Below are 25,830 nucleotides of genomic sequence, written 5' to 3' on the forward strand. Positions count from 1 at the left end.
ATCTGCTGGTGTTGGTCCACTGTGATTTATCAAGTCCAAAGTCAGGGCAGCTCTACCAGGGAATTCTAGAGCACTTCATGCTTTCCTCTGCTGACCAACTTTATGGAGATGCTAATTTCATTTTCCAGCTGGCTCTTGGCACCTGCCCACAATGCCAAAAGTACCAATACCTGGTTTAATGATCATGGTATCACTGTGCTTAACCGCTTGCCGACTGCGCACAGTATATTTACTGCGGCAGTCGGCCCCGGCCAGGCAGAGTGACGTAGGTCTACGTCGCTCGCCTGTCACTCCTTCCAGAGCCAATAGCGGGCGGGCGCGCGCCCGCCGAGGCGCGCGCCCGCCTCGGCTCGTTCACGGAGGAGTGCGGGAGTGTGACTGGCGGACCCGATGTCCGCCGGTCACACTACGATCGCCGCTACAGCGGGAGAAAGACAGAGCGGCTTGTGTAAACAAGCCACCTGTCAGTTCTCCCTGTGTAAAAGTGAAGATCAAACAGTTCTACTATGTAGAACTGTTGATCTTTGTTTTTACACTAGTAGACCTGTCCCTACACAGTTAGAATCACGCCCCTAGGACACACTTAACCCCTCCCTGTCCAATACTGTTAACCCCTTCCCTGCCAGTGTCATTTTTGCAGTAACAGTGCATATGTATAGCACTGATTACTGCAGTAATGTCACTGGTAACCCCAAAAGTGTCAAAAATGTCAGTCAAGGGTCCGATCTGTCCGCCGCAATGTCGCAGTACCGCAAAAAAAATCGCAGATCGCCGCCATTACTCCTTAAAAAAAAAAACACCAAAAATGACAAAAATCTTTCCCTTTGTTAGTAAACGCGATAACTTTTGCGCAAACCAATCAAAATACGCTTTTTGCGATTTTTTTTACCAAACATAGGTAGCGTAAAACAAATTGGCCGAAAATTTTAAAAAATTTTGATTTTTACATTTTTTTTTGGGGGAATTTCATATAAAAAAAAGTGAAAAATATTGTTGTTTTTGCAAAAATTACGCTCTTTTTTTGTTTATAGCGCGTGATCAAAAAATCGCACAGGTGATCAAATACCACCAAAAGAAAGCTCTGTTTGTGGGAAAAAAAGGACGTGAAATTCGTTTAGGTACAGCGTCGCACGACCGCGCGATTGTCCGTTAAAGTCACGCAGTAAAAAATCGCAAAATAACCCCTGGTCTTTTAGCAGGAAAATCCTCCGGTGGTAAAGTGGTTAAGGGGCCAACAAACTTGTCTGACCTAAACTCCATGAAGAATCTGTGGGGTATTGTCAAGAGGAAGATGTGACATCAGACCCAACAATGCAGACGAGCTGAAGGCCGCTATCAAAGCAACCTGGGATTCCATAACACCTCAGCAGTGCCACAGGCTGATCGCCTCCATGCCACGCCGTGTTGATGCTGTAATTCATTCAAAAGGAACCCTGACCAAGTATTGAGTGCATACTATACTGTACATGGACATACTTTTTAGTAAGCAAACTTTTCTGTATTCAAAATCCTTTTTTTATTGGTCTTATGTAATAATCTAATTTTCAGAGATGCTAAATCTTGGGTTTTCACTAGCTATAAGCCGTAATCCTCAAAATTAAAAGAAAAAAATGCTTGAAATATCACTCTCTGTGTGCAATTAATTTATATAATATAGGTTTCACTTTTTGAATTGAATTACTGAAATAAATACATTTTTTAATGATAATCTAATGTTATGAGATGCACTTGTAGTATTAACTTAACACATTCACATATACCGGTATTTATTTGTAAAATTTGGAGATTGCATTGTGTTTTGTGTGCACTAAAAACAAATAGTTTATTTTTACTGAAAATATAGATTTTATGAATATGACTGCAAGTTTTCATTCCTCAGTAATTTTCCACTGCCTGTTTTTTATCTTTTATTTTTATCCTACCACCCGCATTCTCTTTGATTGTAACCAGCTGAAAAAATTCTCAGGGAGAAAGTCCTATCACAGAGCGGGCACAAGGGAGGGTAATAGCAGGCATCTTCTGGTGTCTGCTCTTTGGCATTACTGTTACAAATACAGTATGTAACAGGTTAATTTTAAAGTAATTGCAGCCAGTTGTTTTCTGTAGAGAAAGTAAATGATTAATGAACACCATAGTCTATGGTTATACCTGTTTTCTGAGTTCTGTTTCCTTGCTTTTTCTTTCACAGAATTGCCACTTGCTTCCTTCTTTTCCATGAAAAGTGAAAACAGTTTAAAATATGGACTCTCTTCTCAGAATGTAAATTCACAGATATCAAATCATACACTCAGTGAGAAAGGTTCCCTTCACTGCCTCTTTGATGGGGAAACTCAGGTAAGGAACTGTAAAATCTGCTGCAGACTGATAAAACATCTTAAGCATCTTCATGATGATGCTTAGATATGCAGATGTGTTATTTCCACATTTTACTGTAATGCACATACTGGATCTATCTTTGCAATCACATTTTCTATGATACAATGTTTGCATTGCAACTTGTATGATGCCATGGAGAAAAGGAAACTGCCTGGTCACTTTAGGCATGTCTCAATCTTCCCTTACTATGTTTATTTGTATTTTTTTTTACAACCTATTTTTTTTTTTTTTTTTGCATTTTTTTTTTTTCCTTTTTTTTTTTTAGGAGGGGGGGGGGGGGTTTGGAGAGACATCAGGGGTCCAAACAGATCTCTGTCTCTTTTTTGATACGGTCTAACGCTAGGTACAACCTGCTGCAAACACATTTGCACCGCATGTGATGTCGCAGTCCCGCAAAAAAAATCGCAGATCGCCGCCATTACTAGTTAAAAAAAAAACAATAAAAATGACATAAATCTTTCCCGTAGTTAGTAAACGCAATAACTTTTGCGCAAACCAATCAAAATACGCTTATTGCGATTTTTTTTTTTTTTAACAAAAATATGTAGCAGAAAACAAATTGGCCTAAAATGTTAAAAAAAACTAGATTTTTTTAAATTTTTTTTGAGAATTTCATATAAAAAAATGTGAAAAATATTGTTATTTTTTCAAAATTGTCGCTCTTTTTTTGTTTATAGCGCAAAAAGTAAAAATTGCATAGGTGATCAAATACCACCAAAAGAAAGCTCTGTTTGTGGGAAAAAAATAGGACGTAAATTTAATTTGGGTACAGCGTCACCGCACAATTGTCCGTTACAGTCACGCAGTGGCGAATCGCAAGATAGGGCCTGGTCTTTGAGCAGCCAAATCCTCCGGGGCTTAAGTGGTTAAGAAAAGGGTCAGGCACTTCTTTCCTTGCATTTTTCTGTGTAGTGAAGCCCATTGAATTGACAGGGCTGCCCTACGTGCAGCATGCAGCCATGCAGATGTAAACCAAAGGCTTGTGCACATGTCAGGTTGGAGGGCTGGTAAAAACCTCATAGTTAAACTGTTTTTACCACACCCAACTTCTCCCCCTTTAGCTGCAGAGGCAGCAGTTGGGGGTGTACACATGCTGTGCCTGAAGCTGGAGGTATACCCAGGGTAAATGGGGCTGCACTGCAACTACCCCGCAACTGTGTGCATTGCACTGTTGCGTGTAGTGATGCTGCATTTACAGGCTTAAAATAGGTGGTGAGGAGGCAACATATTGCCTCTTTACCGCCTGCCAAATGCTTCTAAAAAGCAATCTGAGCATGGATTGCTTTTCAGAGGAGAACCAGTCCTTGCTGCTATCACAAATAAGCCCTACACACACACAGACACATGTGCACACAAACACGTGCACACACACAAACACATGTACACACACACATACAGACACATGTATATATGCACACATACAGACAGAGACAGACACGTGGACACACACAGACGTACACATATATACAGACACACATGTACACACACACACACAAATAGACACGTGCACACACAGATTTATACACAGACACTTGAACACACACCAACACACACACATACATGAATTAACACAGACACACGTATAAAGCCCTTTCAAACATTTAGCTGGGTACTGCACTGTAGGGGGAAGCAGAAAGCACCGCACACTCTCCCTCCCTTTACTTTCACTTTTTAAGCTGACTGATTTTATGGTATTGTTTATTTTGGATCACAGTAATCACATGGTAACAAGCAAGGGGTCGGTACAGTGATCTGTCATGGTCTGTGTTCGGTGCACAGAGCGGGTGACGAATTGCGCCGGCGCATGGATTGATGGGCCCACACAAGGTGCTATAATTAGAAAAATGCAAGAAATGTTGGACCCGGCGCTACCAATTTAAATAGTATTGTGCAAATATGTGCTGTAAAAGTGCATGTGTTGCAATCAACAAAGTGAAAAGTGCTACGTGCCGTTTAAAACCAACAATAGGTATTGACCTGGGCTGTGCTTATTGTGCCATATTTAAAATGTCATATACCATACATTTATAAAAAGTGCCAAGTGCTGGGGGGCGTGGCCTGGAGCGGCATGGAGTAGGACGTGAGTGAGAGCAGCTCCGCCGGCGTATACTCCTTATCACAAATATCTTGCACCCCGAGATCCTCTCTGCCTCCCCGATATCACCGATCGCCCTCTGGACCGTCCGCAGCATGTCGCCGCCCAAAAAAACGGCGGACACGGCCGCCAAGCTGGACAAATACCGCCGCACGGAGAAGGACTCCCAGTCCCAAGATGGCGCCCAGGCGGGAGCGGAGGTGAGCGCGGCGGGAGCCGACACTGCAAAGGTGCTTGAGGCTATTTCACTGTGCCAGGCTTCCTTGACCTCACGGATTGAGGAGGTGAAGATTGACATCTCCCTGGTCCGCCAAGATCTCCAGGCAGTGCGGGAGAGGGTGACTGAGGCAGAGCAGAGGATAAGCACTGTGGAGGACTCCCTGCCCCCCCTGCAAAATGCTTCTGATCGCCTCCAGCTACAGGTCACCCAGCTCCTGCTCAAACAAGATGATATAGAAAACAGGCTGCGGAGGTGTAATATCAGGCTTATAGGATTGCCTGAGGGGGCAGAAGGAGCTCACCCGTCAGACTTTTTAGAAAAACTCCTGATTGACACATATGGCCGTGAAGCCTTCTCTCCTACTTTTGTGGTGGAGAGGGCCCACCGCCTGTCTGGCAGACCACCGCCGCAAGGAGCACCCCCCCGCACCTTCATAGCTAAACTCCTGAATTTCCGGGACAGGGATGCTGTGCTCCGTCTCAGCAGGGAGAAGGGCAATATCCCCTTTGGGAATGGAAGACTGGCAATATTCCCTGACTTTTCGGCGGAGGTTCAGAAAAAACGGAAAACATTTATTGAAGCAAAACGTAGGCTCCGCATAAAGAACATCAGATACGCCATGCTGTTTCCTGCCCGTCTCCGTGTGGAGGGAGACGATAGAGTGCACTTCTTTGACGATCCAGAAGCTGCTATTTCCTGGCTGGAGCATCTTGAGGCTCGAGGTTGATTATGCCTCGTGCCTCTTCCCCCCTTCTCTTATGGCGGAATCTCCCCGGATCTATTGGACTCCTTCATTGTTCCCCTTTCACTTGCTCTGTATCGCTGTCTTCGCTTACCCCCCCGGGCCCTCTGGCTCCTGGCCTGGAGCTGTGGTCGTGTCGGAGGGTGTTTGGAACTATTTGGAACTGCTTTGGCTCACGGGCTGGGAGGCCCACGACCCTCCTTTATCCCTTTGATTCACCTAGCCGGACGCAAGTACTATTTTTTGTTGTTCTCCTAGTTCATCTACACCCGGCATGGACACTCCCATCCGTACAAGCCGGTGGAGCATCTGGAGTCTCTCACTGTTTGTCCTATATGCATGTCTTGCTACCCAGCGAAGTTTCGCTCTCCATGTTTGCCTATGTTAGGCGCTTTCCCCAACCTCCCCTCTGTCACGGCACCGGGTGGCAGGGGTGGTATTTCCACTACACCGGTGCACCACTGTGCCCCTTGCTTCTACTGGAATATTTTGTTGCTCCTCCTTTTTTTTTTTCTTTTCTTTATTTTCCTGTTGGTGGGCCCCTTTTTTGGGTCGCGCCAGGTGATTGATTGGGTTGGGTTCTCGAAAGCCCGCACCAGTTGGGGTAGGTGCAGGGCGGGGAGGGTGGGTGAGTTGTCTTTATTGTTGATGTATGTCATGTTGTATTTTTTCTCGAGCACTATGCAACGCATTATAATACCTGTATTGTATGTTTCTTTAAAGCTGGGTGTAATTTTGACCTCTTTTACTGCTGCTATGTGGTTCCCAGATATGGTACTGTCGGGTGGTGGATTGGGTCGAACGGAATCCCCGGAGCTCCTGCAAGCTGTCCCGTTAGCCCCATCCTATGGCGCACCTTAAATTCCTTACCTGGAACGTCCGGGGCATGAGAGATAAACTTAAACGGTCGGCGGTGTTTGCCATCCTAAAACGCCTCAGGGCCGATATTATAGTTCTGCTCGAGACCCATCTTGATGGTGCTCTCCAAAGGGCGCTGAAGCGCCCGTGGATAGGCTGGACGTTCCAATCCCTGTTCACTTCCCACTCCCGTGGAGTGGCGATTTTGGTCGCCAAATCAGTGCATTTTGAGCTCCGGGGGTCCTCAGTAGACCCACTGGGAAGATATGTGTTTTTGGACGTACTGCTACATGGTGAACCCTATTTGCTGCTGGCCTTCTATGTACCCCCACCTTTTGCGGCCACTATATTACTAGAGGGTCTGGACTTCATTATGTTGCACCCCCGTACACCAGCAATCTGGCTTGGGGATTTTAACAACACCATGAACCCCGGTCTAGACAGGTTGCACACCTCCGGGCCTGCACAGCCCCAACCCACGACCACCAGATTTGCCCGCCTTATGGCAGAATTTAATTTGCTGGATACCTGGAGGGTTAGGTATCCCTCCCTCAGGGCATACTCATGCTTCTCGGCAGCTCATAATTCTATGTCCCGTATAGATTTCATTTTTATTTCCCCCTTTTTGCTCCCCAGACTTTTGGACGCAGGCTTCTCGTCCCGTAGTCTCTCCGACCATAGCCCCTATTGGGTCACGCTTAAGATTCAGTGTGCACGAGTTCGGCCGGCGTGGCGGCTGAACCCGTTTTGGCTCTCCCTCATCCCTGAGGGGACTGACCTGGCCGCCGTGTGGCAACAATTTTTTGCTGAAAATGGTGGTTCGGCCTCACCCTTGGTGGTCTGGGAGACCTTCAAGCTACATGCTCGGTCGACCCTGACGACCACTATCAATGCCATTAAATCGGACTCTGCCCGGGCTTACGCTGAAGCCACCGGGGCCCTGACAGTCGCGGAGGCGGCGTTCGCGGCGGACCCGACTCCGGCTGGAGCGGATCAATTAAAACTTTTGACTAGAGTAGTGGAACAACTGGATTTTGAGAAGGCTCGCAGGTCCCTTTTTTTCCAGAAACAAAAGCTATATGAGCATGGCGAACGCGCGGGCAAACTTTTAGCATATCTGGTTCATAGTAATGACAGACCTCCAGTGGTAATCACCCTACACTCCCCCCATGGTCCCCCCATTTCTGACCCTGGGAGGGTGGCAAGCTGCTTCTGGGACTTCTTCCGAGACCTGTACACCTCCACTGCCCCGGCTGATGACTCACCAATCCTACCGTTCTTGTCCCCAGACGTTCTCCCCCAACTGACGGCTGACCAGCTGACTCTCTTGGAGGCCCCGCTGACACAGGATGAGATCCTAGAGGCTATGGCCAAGTTCCCTAGGTCCAAGGCACTGGGTATGGATGGCCTGCCTATAGAGTTTTACTCCACTTACTCCGATGTACTGGTGCCACACTTACTGACTATGTTTGAACATGCCTTTGAAACTTCCACACTGCCTCCTTCCCTACGGGAAGCGTTAATTGTGCTTATCCCCAAGCCGGGTAAGGACCCCCACCAGCCTGCCTCCTACCGCCCGATCTCTCTACTTCAGGTAGATGTCAAGATACTGGCCAAGGTCCTTTCGATCAGACTTAACAAAGTTATTTTGTCTTTAGTCCATGCAGACCAGTCGGGTTTTATGCCGGGCAGGAACACCTCCTTCAACCTGAGGCGCCTGTTCATGAACCTTCAGGCCACTCATGATAATGCTGGCTCCAGAGTCGTGGTGTCCTTGGACACGGCAAAGGCCTTCGATTCGGTTGAATGGGGCTTCCTGTGGCGGTGCCTGGAGGGATATGGCTTTGGCCCAAACTTCATCCGTTGGGTTCGTGTTCTATATCAGGCTCCGATGGCTAAGGTTTCGGCCAACGGGTGCACGTCGGCTGGATTCCCCCTCACCAGGGGTACCCGGCAGGGTTGCCCCCTCTCTCCCCTTCTATACGCGTTGGTGGCCGAGCCGCTGGCGATTGCGATACGGTCACACCCTGACATACATGGACTTAGAGTGGGCGCCCTGGAGGAAAAAATCGGTATGTATGCCGATGATACACTGCTATACCTGGCCGACCCGGGCACCTCCCTCTCCGTCGCTCTCACCCTTATTGAGCAATTTGGTCGTTACTCTGGTTTAAAAATTAACTGGGACAAATCTCAAATCTTGCCTATCGACGATATATCCCCTTTCCCCATTGACCCGCTCTTTCCACTTCAGGTTGTGCCCCGTATTAAATATCTGGGGATCCTGGTGACCAACTCCTCGGGCGATTACATACGCGATAACTTACAACCCCTCTTTGCATTGTTGAAATCCAAGACCCAGACGTGGGCGCGCCTTCCTTTGGGGGTGCGTGGCCGAGTCAACCTCGTCAAAATGGTGCTACTCCCCAAACTATTGTACACCTTATGGCAGTCTCCGATATACCTCCCCCTTAAGTTTTTCCTTCAGATCGATTCTATCCTCAAGCCTTTTATATGGGGCTCTAGTAGACACAAATTGGCCTGGAGGAAACTTAAGAATCCCACTGACTTGGGCGGCCTCGCCCTTCCTGATTTCAATTTGTACTACTTGGCCTCGCAATTGTCCCACTTCTTCCACCTTCACAACTCCGATAGGGAGAGGTTTTTGGCTCTCCTCACTCCTGCCTGGGCCCTTGCATCTGCGGATCCCCTGTCACTGGTTCTGATGGGCATGCGGGGCGCCGCGTCCCGTGGGGACCGCACTTCCATGCTGTTCCAGTACAGGCGTGTCTGGGACGTGGTGTCCGCTAAATTAGACGTTCCCCGGCTTCATGCACACACGCCTCTCTGGCATAATACTAGCCTCCCCGAGTTTGCCTCTATCCCGGATGCACATGTTTGGGTCCAGTATGGAATCAGCTATCTTGCTCATATAATCACTAATGGCACCCTTACGCCCTTTGACGCCCTGAAAAGCCAGTATGACCTTCCCAACCATATGTTCTTCAGATACCTGCAGATTAGGCACGCTTTCTCTGCTCAATTCCCCCGACCTGTCCCCGATCTCGGTATTGGAGGTAGTGATGGGATCGGAATCTAAACAACTCATTTCTCATATGTATAATGCCCTTCTGTTACCAGCTTCTACAGTCTTGGCCTACGCTGTTAAAACTAAATGGGAGGGAGATGTTGGGACCATGGACGATGAGGAATGGGAAGACGCCCTCGACAATTGTCAACTGGTCTCTCCAAAACTTTCGGATCGACTAACCCAATTGTTCATCCTTCACCGGGCCTACTTGACGCCAATAATGACGGCTAAGTACCGTAGTGAGGTGTCTGGGCAGTGCCCTGTGTGTCGGCAGGAACAAGGCACCTTTTACCACCTCATCTGGCAATGCCCGGAGATCCAGGGCTTCTGGGGACAGGTGGTTAGATTTCTTCATGACACCATGGGTTCCCCTCTGACGCTGACCCCGAAATTTTGCTTATTAGGGATACCCCCTGATGTCAGTATAGATAAATACACCACCCTGTTTTTACATGAAACGTTGTTTCTCGCCAGAAAATGCATTGCCAGTCGATGGATGAGAGACACTCCTCCTTCACTCCGGGACTGGCTCCGAGAGGTCAATATGACCCTGCCCTATAAAAAATTGGTATATACCCACAGGGGCTGCCCATCCAAATACAACAAGGTCTGGGACAGATGGGTTCGGGCTCCGGAGACGTGTATATAGACCACACAATATTGGTGTGTGGTTTTTCCCTCATACTGTGTGCGGTGTTTAGGCTGTTGCTGGTCATAGACTTTGTAGAATGCCACCCGGGTTTGTTTTCTGCCCTTGCTGTATCTGGCAGTTCTTCCATCAAAATGTCTGATTGTTATACCTGCTCATTCTCTGTTTATTGTGCTCACCCAGCTGTATTCTCATTGCATTTTCCATATGAACGGTTGTATTCTTTGTTTTCTATTTTTGCATGTAATTTCCTTGCTTTTTTTTGCAATAAAGACCTTGTTAATTAAAAAAAAAAAAAAAAAAAGTGCCAAGTGCTGATAAAACCAAGTGCCACGTGTTGTGATCCGTGCTAAAACAATATATGGCGCCGGCGGATGTTCCACCAAGAAAAGCACCGCTGCTTACCGCACTCTTAAGCCTTTGACTCGACACTTCTTGGTCACTACAACAAAGAATAAACCTCCATTGCGTAGCATTTGTTGTATAAAGCAAAAATATTTAGCATCCACTCACAGTTTGGGGAGTTCACGATCAGCTTGAATGGTGTTCGCCGGGTCGCTTTCGTGTTCCACTGGCTCAAAACACCAAAACCGGAAGTGACGTATTGACGTACACAAACCACGCCCTACGCGTTTCGTCATACGACGTCATCTGGAGCGTGCCATCTCTCACTACTCCCGGTCTTTTTATAGGCTGGGATGGCGCCATCTTGGTGTACCTAATTTGAGGCCGGACACGGGGGCCATCTTGGTGCACCCATCCCATATCCTAAAGAATGTTTATTCATCATGTGAACTCCCTTCATGTTGTGTTTGCCGTACATAAAAACAACAATATACTTTATTAACCACAGCATACGACTAAAAACAATTACTATGTTTAAAATATTATGTTTAAAATACATTTGTGCAAATAGTGATGTGTCTGGTTAAATCGGAGTGAACTGATAACCAGTGTGTGCCGTGATTGGAAAATAAATAGATATTGATTAAAATATTTTTATTATTATGTGACAAAGTGATACGTGCCTAAAACTATACTCTATACATAAAATATAATGTATAAAAACGTGGGCCCATGTGTCTATGCAATTGGTGCTAGACTATGAAAGAAGTGCCCATACATGTAACAATTAATCGGTGAGATGAAATCGTGCTGAAAAAATATTTTTTAAAATTTGTAAAATAGTTTATATTTTTTGTAATTGAAGTCCAAAGCCGGTTCTCACGTTTTTAGACGAAAATCAAAATTGAAAATAAATAACAATGTGTATTCATTATAAGATCCAGAAAAAACCAGAAAAAACAGAAAAAACATATGAAATAAAGGAGACCATTACATGCACCAGTACTCATGTAACCTATGTGGTAGAGTGCCCTTGCAAATTACAGTATGTAGGCCGCACCACCAGACCCTTATTTGTCCGCATAAGGGAGCATGTAAAGAACATCCGTAAGGGATTTGAGAAGCATAGTTTATCACGACACTTCAAGTTCCACCACTCTCAAGACCCCACGGTAATGGTTTTCTATGCCATTGATAAAATCAAAAATAACTGGAGAGGTAGCAACAAGAAAATCGATGTGTCAAAAAACGAAACGAAGTGGATATATCAAATGCAGACCCTCCAGCCCAAAGGCTTGAATATCGATATTGATCTGAACTGTTTTATCACTGATTTTTAGAACTCCCGTTTTAAAACTCCCGTTTTAAAACTCCCGTTTTTTGAGCCTTGGACTTTTTAACTTTGGAATTTTATCTCTTTTATTTTTATTTTTATATTTTTATTTTAATATACATCCAAGCAAGATAACATTCTCCTCTGATGCAGATCTAGTCCTCCTTAAAGTTCTCCTTTATGGATAATCGCAATTTACAGATTTTTATATATTTTTATATATATTTTTATAATATTTTTTGGAATTTTATTCTTATATTTTTTCTGTTCCAATGTCTCTCCTCACCATATAAGAATATTCCAAGTGTCCCACTGCAATGGTTTCCTTACTTTAACGTCCTCCCCGTTTTTTCTGTTTTTTCTGTTTTTTTCTGGATCTTATAATGAATACACATTGTTATTTATTTTCAATTTTGATTTTCGTCTAAAAACGTGAGAACCGGCTTTGGACTTGAATTACAAAAAATATAAACTATTTTACAAATTTTAAAAAATATTTTTTCAGCACGATTTCATCTCACCGATTAATTGTTACATGTATGGGCACTTCTTTCATAGTCTAGCACCAATTGCATAGACACATGGGCCCACGTATTTATACATTATATTTTATGTATAGAGTATAGTTTTAGGCACGTATCACTTTGTCACATAATAATAAAAATATTTTAATCAATATCTATTTATTTTCCAATCACGGCACACACTGGTTATCAGTTCACTCCGATTTAACCAGACACATCACTATTTGCACAAATGTATTTTAAACATAGTATTTTAAACATAGTAATTGTTTTTAGTCGTACGCTGTGGTTAATAAAGTATATTGTTGTTTTTATGTACGGCAAACACAACATGAAGGGAGTTCACATGATGAATAAACATTCTTTAGGATATGGGATGGGTGCACCAAGATGGCCCCCGTGTCCGGCCTCAAATTAGGTACACCAAGATGGCGCCATCCCAGCCTATAAAAAGACCGGGAGTAGTGAGAGATGGCACGCTCCAGATGACGTCGTATGACGAAACGCGTAGGGCGTGGTTTGTGTACGTCAATACGTCACTTCCGGTTTTGGTGTTTTGAGCCAGTGGAACGCGAAAGCGACCCGGCGAACACCATTCAAGCTGATCGTGAACTCCCCAAACTGTGAGTGGATGCTAAATATTTTTGCTTTATACAACAAATGCTACGCAATGGAGGTTTATTCTTTGTTGTAGTGACCAAGAAGTGTCGAGTCAAAGGCTTAAGAGTGCGGTAAGCAGCGGTGCTTTTCTTGGTGGAACATCCGCCGGCGCCATATATTGTTTTAGCACGGATCACAACACGTGGCACTTGGTTTTATCAGCACTTGGCACTTTTTATAAATGTATGGTATATGACATTTTAAATATGGCACAATAAGCACAGCCCAGGTCAATACCTATTGTTGGTTTTAAACGGCACGTAGCACTTTTCACTTTGTTGATTGCAACACATGCACTTTTACAGCACATATTTGCACAATACTATTTAAATTGGTAGCGCCGGGTCCAACATTTCTTGCATTTTTCTAACTCTACTACCTCAGAGGTAGGTTGGAGGCAGCTTACACCACAAAAAAAATTGATTTTGTACTGAAACTCCATAGCGCTGGTATATAACCCCCCTTTTTATATCTGTCAAGGTGCTATAATGTCCACCTAGAACAATAGGGCTCCTGCTCCGGTGTCATTTTACAATGGCCCTAACGGGAAGCAGGTAATGGTTTAATTTGCATTAAAAGCACAGCACACATCTTCTTGAAAGAGGTGCAGAAGAGAGAAAAAATGGCAAAAAATTAAGAAAAAATAGAAACTAGGTGAGAAAATCAGTTTGCAGAACACTAAAAGTATCATCTTTAACCACTTCTGGACATGGCACTACATTAATTTACCTGACAATTGCGCGGTCGTGTGATGCTGTACCAAAATAAAATGGATGTCCTTTTTTTTCCCACAAATAAAGCTTCCTTTTGGTGCTATTTGATTCCCTCAGCGGTTTTTATTTTTTGCGCTATAAACAAAAAAAGAGCGACAATTTTGACAAAAAAAAAATTTTTTTTTACTTTCCGCTAAAAACAGCCAATAAAAAAGCGATCAGATTTTTAGCAGGACTGCGACGTTGTGGCAGACAGATTGGACACCTGACACTTTTGAGTGGACCAGTGACATTACTACAGTAATCAGTGTTAAAAATATGCACTGTTACTGTACTAATGACATTGGCAGGAAAGGGGTTAACACCAGGGTGATCAAAGGGTTGTGTGTCCCTAGGGGATGCTTTCTAACTGTGTGGGGAATGAACTCACTAGATGAACACAGAGATCCGTGTTCCTAAGTAGCAGGAACACAAGATCACTGTGTTCATCTCTGATAGAAGGGCGGTCTGTACGGCAGTTTACATCGTGTGCCCCCAAAGGCTATTGCACAAAACGACGTACAGGTACGATATTTCACGCAATAGAGCCGACTTGCCGCAGTATATGTACTGCTGGTGGTCGGCAAGTGGTTAATGCATACATTTTTCTCCTAAAGGTCTTATGGTCCAGTTAGGTGATCATCCTTGGTCTTCTTCTCAGTGAGTAGTCATTAGTACTGCAGAGAGCAGTAATGATGTTATGATGTCAGCACGTCTTTCTTCAGTATTGTACTTCAGTGGTTATGTCTTTAACGCTGGCCATTATTCAATCCAGTACTGCAGTAAAGCAGAGTTTTTGTGGTGGACATCACTGGAGAGACATCAGCGGGGTAGCAGAAGCTTTTTTTTTTTTTTCATTTTTTTGTCTACATGATTCAGGGTTTTTATTTTTTTAATTTACTAAACTGGAGTTCTCCATTGCATTTGACAAAATTATCAATTCATTACGAATATTTGTTGACCTATTTTATTTAGGTAGATAAAGTAAGATAAAAAAATAAAAGCAGTCAAATACTTTAAGTTCTTAGTCAATTCACCCTAATAAATTGGTATAAATGATAAAGTAATGATTTTTTTTTTTTGATGAGTGTATTCTGTATGTGGAAGCAATACATTGGAAGCCTAAGGCCCCTTTCACACATGCTGTCCGTTTGTCCGTTTTTCATCCATCCGTTGACTGATGAAAAACGGACATCAAATTATGGGTCCTTTCACACGGCCGCTCCGTGTGTCCGCAAATCATCCCATCCGTTTGCGGATGATTTGCGGACATAATGTAAGTGAATGGCACTGCGGATGTCAGCGGAATACCATCCGCTTACATCCGATTTTCCTCCTTTCAGTTCTGTTCCGTTTTTTCGAATGGAACAGAACCCTATTTTTTCATCCGTGTAAAAAACGGAAAGGAAGGAAAATCGGATGTCAGCGGTATCATCCGCTGACATCCGCAGTGCCATATACTTACATTATGTCCGCATATCATCCGCAAACGGATGGGATGATATGCGGGCACACGGAGCGGATGACACAAATGTCATCCGCTCCGTGGAAAAAAAAAAAAAAAAAAGTCCCGCAGCGGACCTTTCACACGGAGCGGCCGTGTGAAAGGACCCTATCTCTATGTGAAAACGGATCGGATGACAACGGATGAAAAACGGATGACAACGGATGAAAAACGGATAACAACGGATGAAAAACGGATGACAACGGATGAAAATCGGATAACAGCTGACGAAAATCGGATAACAGCTGACGAAAATCGGATAACAGCTGATGAAAAACGGATGACAACTGACGAAAAACGGATGAAAAAACGGATGAAAAACTGATACATTTTGACGTGACTGAGCTGATGAACTGAACGGGACCGTATGTGTGAAAGGGGCCTAACTGCTGGCTTCTTTGTGCAATGTATATCATCTCTTTGCTTGGATGCATTGATTATAGTAAGGCTTTTTTTTCAGTGGATTTTAAGAAAAAACATCTGCATGCCCCGAGCTGTCCTATCCAACAGATTAGCTGCAAGAATGAAATTGCATTTGAAATACAGTGTGCACTTCCATGAACGGTTCTGCAAGTTTGGTTAACTCACTTTGTGAGCCAATTTCTGGTTGTGAACCTTGACTTTCTACTTTCCAGTTTAATATGCAATAAATGTTTTCATTACCTTTTTAAGCGCAATCAAGACCTTTAGTGTTCATTCACACCTAGGCTATTAAAATTGCAGGCAGAATGGCCACAATTCTGCCTGCGATTCCAAATTGTGACAAAAGCAGGACGTGTTTGCCATACCACTACTTCTTAATGCCACCCCAATCATGGTGCAATTTTGCCGTACGATGAATAAAGTCAAAATCACAACACGCAAAGCTTGTCGCTCAAAGAGGAGCAGGAGCTTCTTTTGGGGCGACAGTGTCATTCGTTACAATTTGCCGCGATTGCAGTGCGATTTACCGCCACAAAATTGCACTGGGATTGGTGTGCCATTAAAAAGTAATGGCATCGCAAACATGTCACACATTTTGCGGCAATTTGCAATTGAGGGCAGAATCACAAGTATTCCGCCTGAGATTCAAATTGCCTAGATGTGAATGGAGCCTTATTGTTGGAGAAACGAATACCCTCCATCCATCTAATACAGAATATCTATTGTAAACTCTTCTTTGCATTTATTTCAGATATGTCTTTATTTGGTTTTACAATTATAATGATAAACAAGCATTAGACAGTAACAAGGCACAGGAGGGAAATTACACCAAAATGGTGATTAAAAAAAAAGAAATGGGGATTTTTAGTTCACATACATTGCAAACAAGTTTAAGCTGGCCAAATGTGTCAAAGTAATCCCTCTCTGGCCAGTACTATTCTGCTCTGAAAAATGCAAATGCTACATTGGATACAGTGCTAACATGGGGCAGATAGATACATGTTGTAGGAGAGCTTCAAGTCCCAAGTCTTGTCACCAGTGTTAATTTTGACATCAAATTTCGATTTAGTTTTAGTTATAGTCTTTTAACTAAAATGCCATTTTAGTTTTAGTTGTACTTTAGTCTTTTAACTAAAAGGCCTTTTTAGTTTTAGTTGTATTTTAGTCTTTTGACTAAAATGCCATTTTAGTTTTAGTGGTATTTTAGTCATCTGAGTTGTTTGTTTTATTCCTATTTTAGTTGACTAAAATCCCCAGTACATTTTAATCTACTAAAATCTAATGGGTTTAGTTAAATTTGAATGCATTATTTATTTAGAACTGCCAAACATTATATTTGAACATGCACTACAGACACAGATTTAGTCCTAGTCTTTTGACTAAAAAGTCATTTCAGGTTTAATTGTATTTTAGTCGTCTGAATTGTTTTAGTAGACTAAAATAGTATTAATTTAGTCAACGAAAATATTTTAGTCGACAAAATTAACACTGCTGGTCACTGACCTGCAATGCAATAGAAGAAAGATATACCTGTCCTCAAACACCAGTAGCTTCTACATTTATATAATCTACCAGTTGCTAAAGCGGTATGACCACACATTTACCACAAAAAATTCTGGATGAAACCTCTGCACACTGCAACGCACCCTCATTTTTTTTTCTATTGCAAAGTTTGCTTGAGAGGGTGTGTTGACTTAAAGTCAGTGGGATGTTCCTAACTAACCCTAGCCCCCGCTGACGTAATCTTCAGGTGCAACAGGGGTTAAAATAACTAAGGGACTGTCACAGGCACTCATCAAGAGTAGTAGATATGATATACTGTTGGTATATCCTCCGCGCCAATGGGCCAATATTATGCTAAGAGGGAAATGTAGCTGCTATAGTAAAGTGCAAGTGAATGAGTGTGAATAATCTTAGTGGGAAAGGTTACCTATAGCGCTTGTTGATAATAAAACTTTCAAATAAGGTGCATAAATATTATAGTGCAAACAATGCCAATATGGTTCAAAGCTAGGTATTGGTGCTTAGAAGTAAAGTGCATAAATGTTTAAAGTGTTGGATTATACCAGTTCATTATAAAGTGCACACTGTAAATAAATTATTTCATAAGTGCAAAACTCAAGTTCATATGAAGTGCATGAGATGTATGAAAGTCTCCTAGGTGCTCCACACAGTTCATAAATAGAGGTGACTTCTTGTGAAACTGTTCAAAAACATCTATCTCTGTGCAATACAAGAGATAAGGTGCAGGTGCTCTGTGCCAGGCTTCCCAATCAGATTTTGGTGTCACTCATTATTCCACCGTGGGTAATAGTAAAATGGATCACTCACCGGAACATATGGGTCGTATTTGCCTTATGGCATTAAGACCAGGTACGCTTAATTGGCCAACAGGGCCAGGATGGGTCCCCCTCCGGGTAAATACCTCCGCTTATTTCAATAGCAGCTATCGCTCCTCCTTTGCCCTCATCCAGCTTGGTATGTTAAAAAAAAGTGAGATGTAAAGGAAAGTGCGCTGATTAAAATTGGGTGTGCTGCTACCTTAGAGTGAATATAATGAAGTGTGTATGAAAAAATCAGGTGCGCTAGCACAAATGATGTGGTACAACATACAAAGTGATGAGTAAATAAAATCACCAGTAACAAAGGAAAATATCTGAAAAGCAAATCCAAAAATGGTGAAAAACAAAATACAAATCCAAAATTCAAACTAGTGAATCACCAGTGAACAACGATATTAAACGTCCATGACATTAAATCAAACAGTCCAAAAAGTGAAGATGCAAATGCTGTGCTGTGAACACAAAACTCTGGAAGGTGCAAAACTGTTGTTAGGAAGTTTCAGGGTCCCGCCACCAGCTTAGCCCCTTACCAAAGATTAGAAATGAAGGGCATATATGGATATTACTGCTCCGGGGGTCATGCAGCTTGTGAAGGGATTCCCAGACACTCAGGTGACACTCTAGCACACTCGTGATCCCTGGACTCTTACCGGACAAAGCCAAAAAAGAGAGCCTGGAATGGTGATATGAGGTGATCCTGGCAGGAATCGCTGGACTCTGGATGGCTGCTGTGACTTCCTGTGTCTAGTATACCTCAATGGTAGGGGACACAACAAAGGGGACCGCCATAGTGCATTATCAACAGTTAAAATTTATTGAAAACAGATGATCGCGTTTCCCCCGATTGGGCATCCACTGAGATAGGAGGTGGAGCCCGCGTCATCACTTCCGCCCTTAAGTATGCCCTTCCGCAAGCGCTTCCGGTGTTTAGGACCTTCCCACATCATCCCACGGACTTATGACCGATGATAATAGCATTTAACTGTGGCCAAATCATCCTCAAAGGGATACTAAAGGTCCGGGGATTCGGCAGATCTTATTACAATGTTTATTTCCAATGGTGTGGAAGATCGGGGTATCCACCGGAAGTGCCCGCATCTTGGATTTCCTGTGTCCCATGTCTATGACACTGTTGTTATGTGAATAATAAAAGCATTTCCGTTGTCTGCAGAGTATGTCCTATTCTCTTCCTAGGCATAACGGCCAATTGGAAAAAAAGGACAATCTCCATTAACTGCATACATATATGAAACAACTTATTATGCCATATAGATTATTAGACCCATATGTTATTAAGTATAACGGTGTCTGGAGTGGGTGGGAATATTAAAAACATTACAAACCTTTTATTAAAATGTAACAGCAAAAATCCTATTCGTATGTAAATACATGGTGTGATGTAATAAAATATGTTGTGGGGTGAAACCTACTTATGGTGAACCTCCCAACAACATGGATGTGGTTAAAAAAATTATGATTTTAAAATTTTAAAAGGCTAAAAATAGAGGAAGAAATGAGAAATGGATGAATTTTCAAAAATTCTCCAAAAACAATTATTGTTTGATACCAAAAGGTTTAGGTACCAAATTGAAAGTTGGCTAGGAGGAAGGACCCACATACTTCTATATGATGGAGGAGGAATAAAGGATGTGGGTCAGTGATACAAAAGAGGGACAATGTAACATAGGTATCAGCTGTTATTGATGAATGCGTTTATGTCCCATTCGATGTTATGTCCTAGGGGCTTATAACTTTTGAGCTCATAAATCCAGAAGGTTTCCCTTCTGGAAATCACTCTTTTCATGTTACTGCCCCGCCAGTGAGGTTGATACTTCTCAATCACGATGATTTTTAATTTACCAGGGTTTTTATGGTGATGGGTGGCGAAATGTTTGGATAGATTGGGACCAGGGAATCCCTTCCGGATATTGGCCAAATGCTCGCCTACTCGGATGTTAGCGGTCCTAATCGTCCTTCCCACATATTGCTTGCCACACTCACAGGTAACCAGATAAACTACCCCCTTAGTGTGACAGGTGATAAAATCCCTGATGGGGTAGCTTTTTCCTGTGGTGGTAGAAGTAAATTGTTTGGTTTTGATGGTGGTAGCATTTTGGCAGATGTTACACTGCCTGCATGGGAAGTATCCTTTAAAGTCAGGAAAGAATTTGGGGGTTACAGGTTTTTCTACCGGATTCCGTGCTATGATCTCTTTCAGGTTCTTAGCTTTCCGGTAGATCATCTGGGGTTTAGATGGAAGAGAAGGACCTAATAACGGGTCTTGCTGTAAAATTCCCCAATGCTTACGGAACACAAAGTTCAGCCATTGGTAATGGCTGGAGAACTGTGTGGTGAAAGCAAACTCAAACCTCCCGGTAGCATCTTTTGGTTTCTCTTTGTGCTTAGGAGCGGATAATTCAGTTTGTTTGAGGGTTGCAATTCCTTGTATCTCTTCATTTAATTAATTCTGATCATATCCCTTTTCAATGAACCGATTCTTCAAAAGGTGGGCTTGTGCTCTAAAGTCATCATCTTCCATACAGTTGCGCCTAATTCTCCTAAATTGCCCTTTAGGCACAGATTTTAGCCACATAGGGTGGTGACAACTGTCGGTGGAGATAAAGCCGTTTCGGTCTGTAGGTTTTTGATATGAGCTGGTAATGAATCCTTGTCCTTTCCTCCAGATTACTAGATCAAGGTAATTAATGGAGGTGGTGCTCCATTGGTAAGAGAAACGTATGCCCCAATTGTTGCAATTCAGCTTACCCATGAACTGATGTAAGCTTTCCTCCTCTCGTTTCCATATGATTAGGGCGTCATCAATGTAACGCCGCCACATTACTAGCTCGTTGGTTCTCTCCTCGAAAATATTCCTATTTTCCCATAAGGCCATAAATAAGTTGGCGAGGCTGGGGGCAAACTTGGCCCCCATAGCCACGCCAGTACGCTGTAAATAAAATTGTTGATTGTGGTAAAAATAATTGTGTTCCATGCCAAATTGAAGAAGTTCTAGGATGAATTTCTTCTGTTTTAGCGGAATGTAATAATCTTGGTCTAAAAAAGTGCTAACAGCCTCGTAGCCTAACTCGTGTGGAATGACAGTATACAAAGAGGCCACGTCGGCTGTGACCATTATTACATTGCCTGGAACCTGAAGTTCGGTGATCTCATTGATACATTGGGTGGTGTCCTTCAGGAACGCGGGTGTGTCCTGAACCAACGGCTGGAGGAAATGGTCAACGTACTTTCCTATTCGTGATGTGACCGAGTCTATGCCACTAACTATCGGTCTTCCGGGTGGCTTTATCAGACTTTTATGGACCTTCGGTAAATAATATATGGTAGGAATCCGGGGTGTTAAAATAAAAAGGGAGAGCTCCAGATAGTGCAGTATCGTTTTAAAAAGTTTTATTTGCACGGAAGTAAAGCCAAAAGTTGCACGGTCAAAGACATGTACAATAAAAACGCCGTCACATATGGAGCTATGGAGTGGAGACTCTTTATGAATTCCCAACTGGCAACCTGGCAATGGCAGGCCCAGTGATTACTGTACAGATGCCCAATCCAGCAGATCGGGGGGAGGTTGTGATTGGTAAATAGCATCCAGAGGTGAAGCTTTTTGTTAGGAAGGGGTCACCACTCATTCCATGCTGTGATCTCACTAAATCACTGGCCAAGAAGATCTGCCACCTCTCACTGGTCGCCTTGTGGTCTCCTCTTGTTTGCCCGGGACTCCTCGTGGTCTCTCTACACACTCTGCCTCTCCCCCTCTTGCACGCTGGGGGCTGTAGTCTGCCCCTCAGGAATCAACATGGGCCGCCAGTCTTTGGGACTACATGTCCCAAGATCCTTTTCTCCTTTTCATCAGTTGGTCCCCTGCACTGGCCAGTAGGGAACCAGCTGCGGGCGGCTGTCCATACAGCGCCACTCTCCTGTGTTTCAGCGCAGGGAGGGGGGCAGGGGGGGAGGAAAACCCCGCAGCTGCTGTATCTTCCTGAGTTTCAGCACTGCTGCCACATATACACAGGCTGGCTGCGTGGGCGGAGCGGCACCTGCTACATTTTCTTTTCTGTTTTATTCTATTCTTTTCAGCAGCCCTAGTAGGAATCATCATGTTATTTTACTTTTATACCTTACCGTATTTATTGCAATATGTTTCAATTTAAAATTCATTTTCTAATTCGAATTCGGATAAGTTGATTCATTATAATTTTATTTCGGATTCGTTGAAATTCATTCCATTTGTGATTTGGAAGTTTGGGTACTCTCTGAAAAATTAACATTTTTTTTGAATTTCGATTTGTAAATAAAGGAATCACACATGTCTAGTATATCTAGACAGTGATATTTTTGATGTCCTGAATGTGTGAAGAAAATGTAATAAATTACATTTCTAATCAGACCCGAAGGTGGGCATTTTTAGATTCCTGAGAAAATGTGCAGGTGAATGAGTGTCTTTAGGGCCAAAAAGCGTCCTGTTTGGGATAAACTTCTATTGGGCCACCGTTTGAAAGGAAGCAGAATTCATGCATTTTGGGAAGGTCAGGTTAGAGTGAAGGATTTTTAAAACAATTTTAATAACAAAACATGTTATACTTACATGCTCTGTGTAATGGTTTTGTATAGAGCGGTCTCTGAACCTCCTCTTCTGGAGTTCCCTGCTGGTGCTCTTGGCTGCTCTTCGTCTCCGAGTGCCCACATAGCAAGCCGCTTGCTACAGGAGCACTCGTGCAGGCTCGATCCTCCCCACTCCTTTTTCACAGGCTTAAACTAATAGTAGGAACCAATGGGTCCAGCTGCTGCAAAGCCTCCTGAGAGAGAGAAGAGGAGCTGCTGCAGACAGGCAAGGCACTGATAAAGATTGGGATCAGATAAGTGTTTGGGGGGGCTCGGAGGGAGAATCTTTTGAAAGTTTTTTTTTTTTTTTTTTTTTTTTTACTTTTAAGATAATGCATTAAGATAAAAAATAAAATAAAAATTACAACTACTTTAAATGGTAGTGCTAGAGGTGTAAGCTCAGTCTTTGAATTTGTTTAGGCTATTCCATTAGGATACTGAGAAAGATGAGGATGTTTGCTAAAATTGCTGCGAGTAGGACTGTATGGATAGTATGGCAGGCCATAGCCTCCAAAGAGATCAAGTATGAGCTATATCGTCTAGATTTCAAATACTTGTGTAAGTTTAGAATTCTCTTGAAATTTTATGAAATTAAGGACTTCCTGCCCCCCAGACAGTCTAGACATGTACAAAGTTTTCTTTATGATTTTTCTATCCTCTTTTGCCACAAATAAATTGTTTCATTTTGGACTCAAATTTTCAGAGATCAACCCCAAGAATTTTAATATGTGATTTTTGGCAAGAGTGTCATCTTGAGTTAATTCTACCTAGTCAAGATAAAGGGTTTTCTACAGAAATGAAAGAAGCCACTCTCTTGTTCGAAATGCTTGTAGGCATATTGAATGAATTCCTGGTACATGGACAACCTGAGAGTTTAAGATGAAGAGCCGGCAACTTGTCCTCCCAATAAAAGTACTTTATTGATAAAGTGTACAGTGTGCAAGTTACAGCAGCTTAGGCGTTTAAGTAAAAAAAAACCTTATTCTTAGCCCTAAAACAACTCCGAACAAACCTTTTTGAAAACTAAACACAAAAGATCAACTCTGTAAAAACTCCTCCTACTACACATGGCTCCATCAAATGAATTAATTAGTCTATTATCCATCAGGTTTCTTGGGTGTTACTTGCAGATGCGAGGAAAACTGCAAAAAACGTCTATATTTATACCATCTATATCTATATATCAGGTAGCAAAAATTACCATATATGAAAAAAGTAAAAACAATATACAAAAATATATCTATGGATTCCAGGTGGAAAGATCATGAGCAAGGTGCTTATGTATGATGCATAATAAAGATAATAATTAACATGCATCATATTTCTTCGTACATGGACAGTCCACCTGGGCTTTCTCGTTTGCTGATGTTTTTCGTTCAATTAAGCTCCTACAGAACAAAAGCCAAAGTGGACTGATGATGTGCCAGGGATTTATTACAATAATTTTATATAACTACATAAATATTTAAACAGAAGTGTGGCTTTTTTCTTTTTTGTATATTTGTGTTTGGCTGAGACAACCTGCATCTGTGACTGAGCTGCTGTGGGAATAATAATATGGAGTGGAGATTTGACTTTTGTTTTCACAGCATTTAGGTTGACCATCTGTCCATATCTTTAAGAAGTAGTTTTAACAAAGGAGGGTGGTATCAGGACAATATCCCCCTGGAAAACATCCCCCTGGACATAATCCCCCCGGGACAATATCCCCCTGGGACAACATCCCCCGGGCAATATCCCCCGGGACATAGGGTTAGGGGGTTAGTGTTAGGGTTAGAGGGGGTATATTGGGGTATATTGTCTAGGGGGATATTGTCCAGGGGGATGTTGTCCGGGGGGATATTGTCCGGGGGATATTGTCCGGGGGGATATTGTCCTAGAATCTCAGAGGGTAGTTAGCTTGATAAAGCTCTAAGATAGAGGGCTCAAGCTTTATCCCTAGGTAGGTAGTTAGTTTGCTAATTGAACATCTACAATTTTCACTTAAATTTATTCAACTTTGATTTTCCTCCTTACTTTTCTTAATCTAATATATTTTTTAAAGTCAGGTGCCAAGACCTCTGTGACTTCACCCAAGATGTCTTCTACTTCATCATCTCCTCAGTATGGACATGGGAAGGTACAAAACAGCCCTGATCAGCACAGTGGAGGTGAGCTTAAGTTATAAACTGTTTTAGAACAGTGTTGTCGTTTTTAAAGGATGTAGCAAATCCTTTTTTGGGGAGTTTTACTATCATTTTTATTTATATAAAAACAAGGTATTTAATAAAGGTTTCTCTTATTGGTGTAGATGGAAATCATGAGGTCATCCACTTGCCTCTCGACTCCAGCCATTTTTTTTAAAATCAATTTCCAACCCTTTGCCAAATCTACCTAAAACATTATTTTCCCATCTAGAATATGTCCCTGCCTTATATTTTTTTACCTTGTTATCCCAGCAAGAAATCGCTTTAATTGCCTACTGTGACATCACTGGGCTTATACATTTCTTGCAAGGGCAGCTGCTGAGCTATTGTACTGAATGTTTATATTATTTTGCCCAGACATAGACTTTCATGTAGCCCATAGATGAGTATTTTTTTCCATTCAAACAGTGGGTTGTTTGAAAAAAATGACTTGGTTTCCCTGTCCACACCTTTTTGATGTGCATGGGGGAATTCTCCCTCCTAAGTCATGTATTCTGACAGCTGTTGGCACTGATCAAGTGGGGAAAATCTGATGAAGTCGATCGGTAACTTGACTTATGCAAAACCTCCATGCCCACACATGGATCATAATTTGGTTGGTCCCTGCTAGGTCAGCTCATGTGTAGTTACCAGGATTGTAAGAAAATACGTTTTCATTCTCTGTCAATCATTGAAAATCAGCCCTGGCTCCATGCAACTCAAAACTAAGCAGCAAAATTAAATTTTGTTTCTATTGATATTAAGTTTGTAACAGGCAGCAGACTCAAGACCAGTTTTTCACCAGCCACTTCCAGCTTGTAATTAGATCACTACATGGAAGCATTTATGTAATTTCCATGGGTAATTGGAATATTACATGTTTAAGTCATTTGTTTCGGCTTTTATTTATGTCTCCTGTTTTTTGTGTATCCTTTAAATTCATTATTGTGACATGCTACTTTCAACAGTGTTACACAAGGGCTACCTTGGCTTTTCTTTTGCTTTGAGCTGAAGGATTTGGATATCATGCTTTAACACATTTAGAATTCTCCTGACATATAACCTATTTATTAGATAATTTGATTAAAGTGTACGGTTTTTTTTCTTCCTGCAAGGTAAAGTCATAATGAGCTA

The 25,830-nt window shown here is 42.6% G+C and overlaps 1 protein-coding gene across 2 annotated transcripts in view; it reads left to right on the plus strand.

Annotated features, from left to right (window-relative positions):
* The window catches only part of REPS2 (RALBP1 associated Eps domain containing 2), a 281,085-nt gene that overhangs the window by 73,285 nt on the left and 181,970 nt on the right, over positions 1 to 25,830 (plus strand). For both annotated transcript variants that reach the window (XM_082248503.1, XM_082248502.1), the window contains exons 3-4: positions 2,189 to 2,334; positions 24,576 to 24,681. In XM_082248503.1, coding sequence (XP_082104629.1) covers positions 2,189 to 2,334; positions 24,576 to 24,681 — 252 coding nt within the window. The remainder of the gene's footprint in view (positions 1 to 2,188; positions 2,335 to 24,575; positions 24,682 to 25,830) is intronic.

This window comes from Pelophylax lessonae (assembly GCF_965119305.1).
Source record: "Pelophylax lessonae genome assembly, chromosome: 2".
In the NCBI taxonomy this organism is placed as follows: Eukaryota; Metazoa; Chordata; class Amphibia; order Anura; family Ranidae; genus Pelophylax; species Pelophylax lessonae.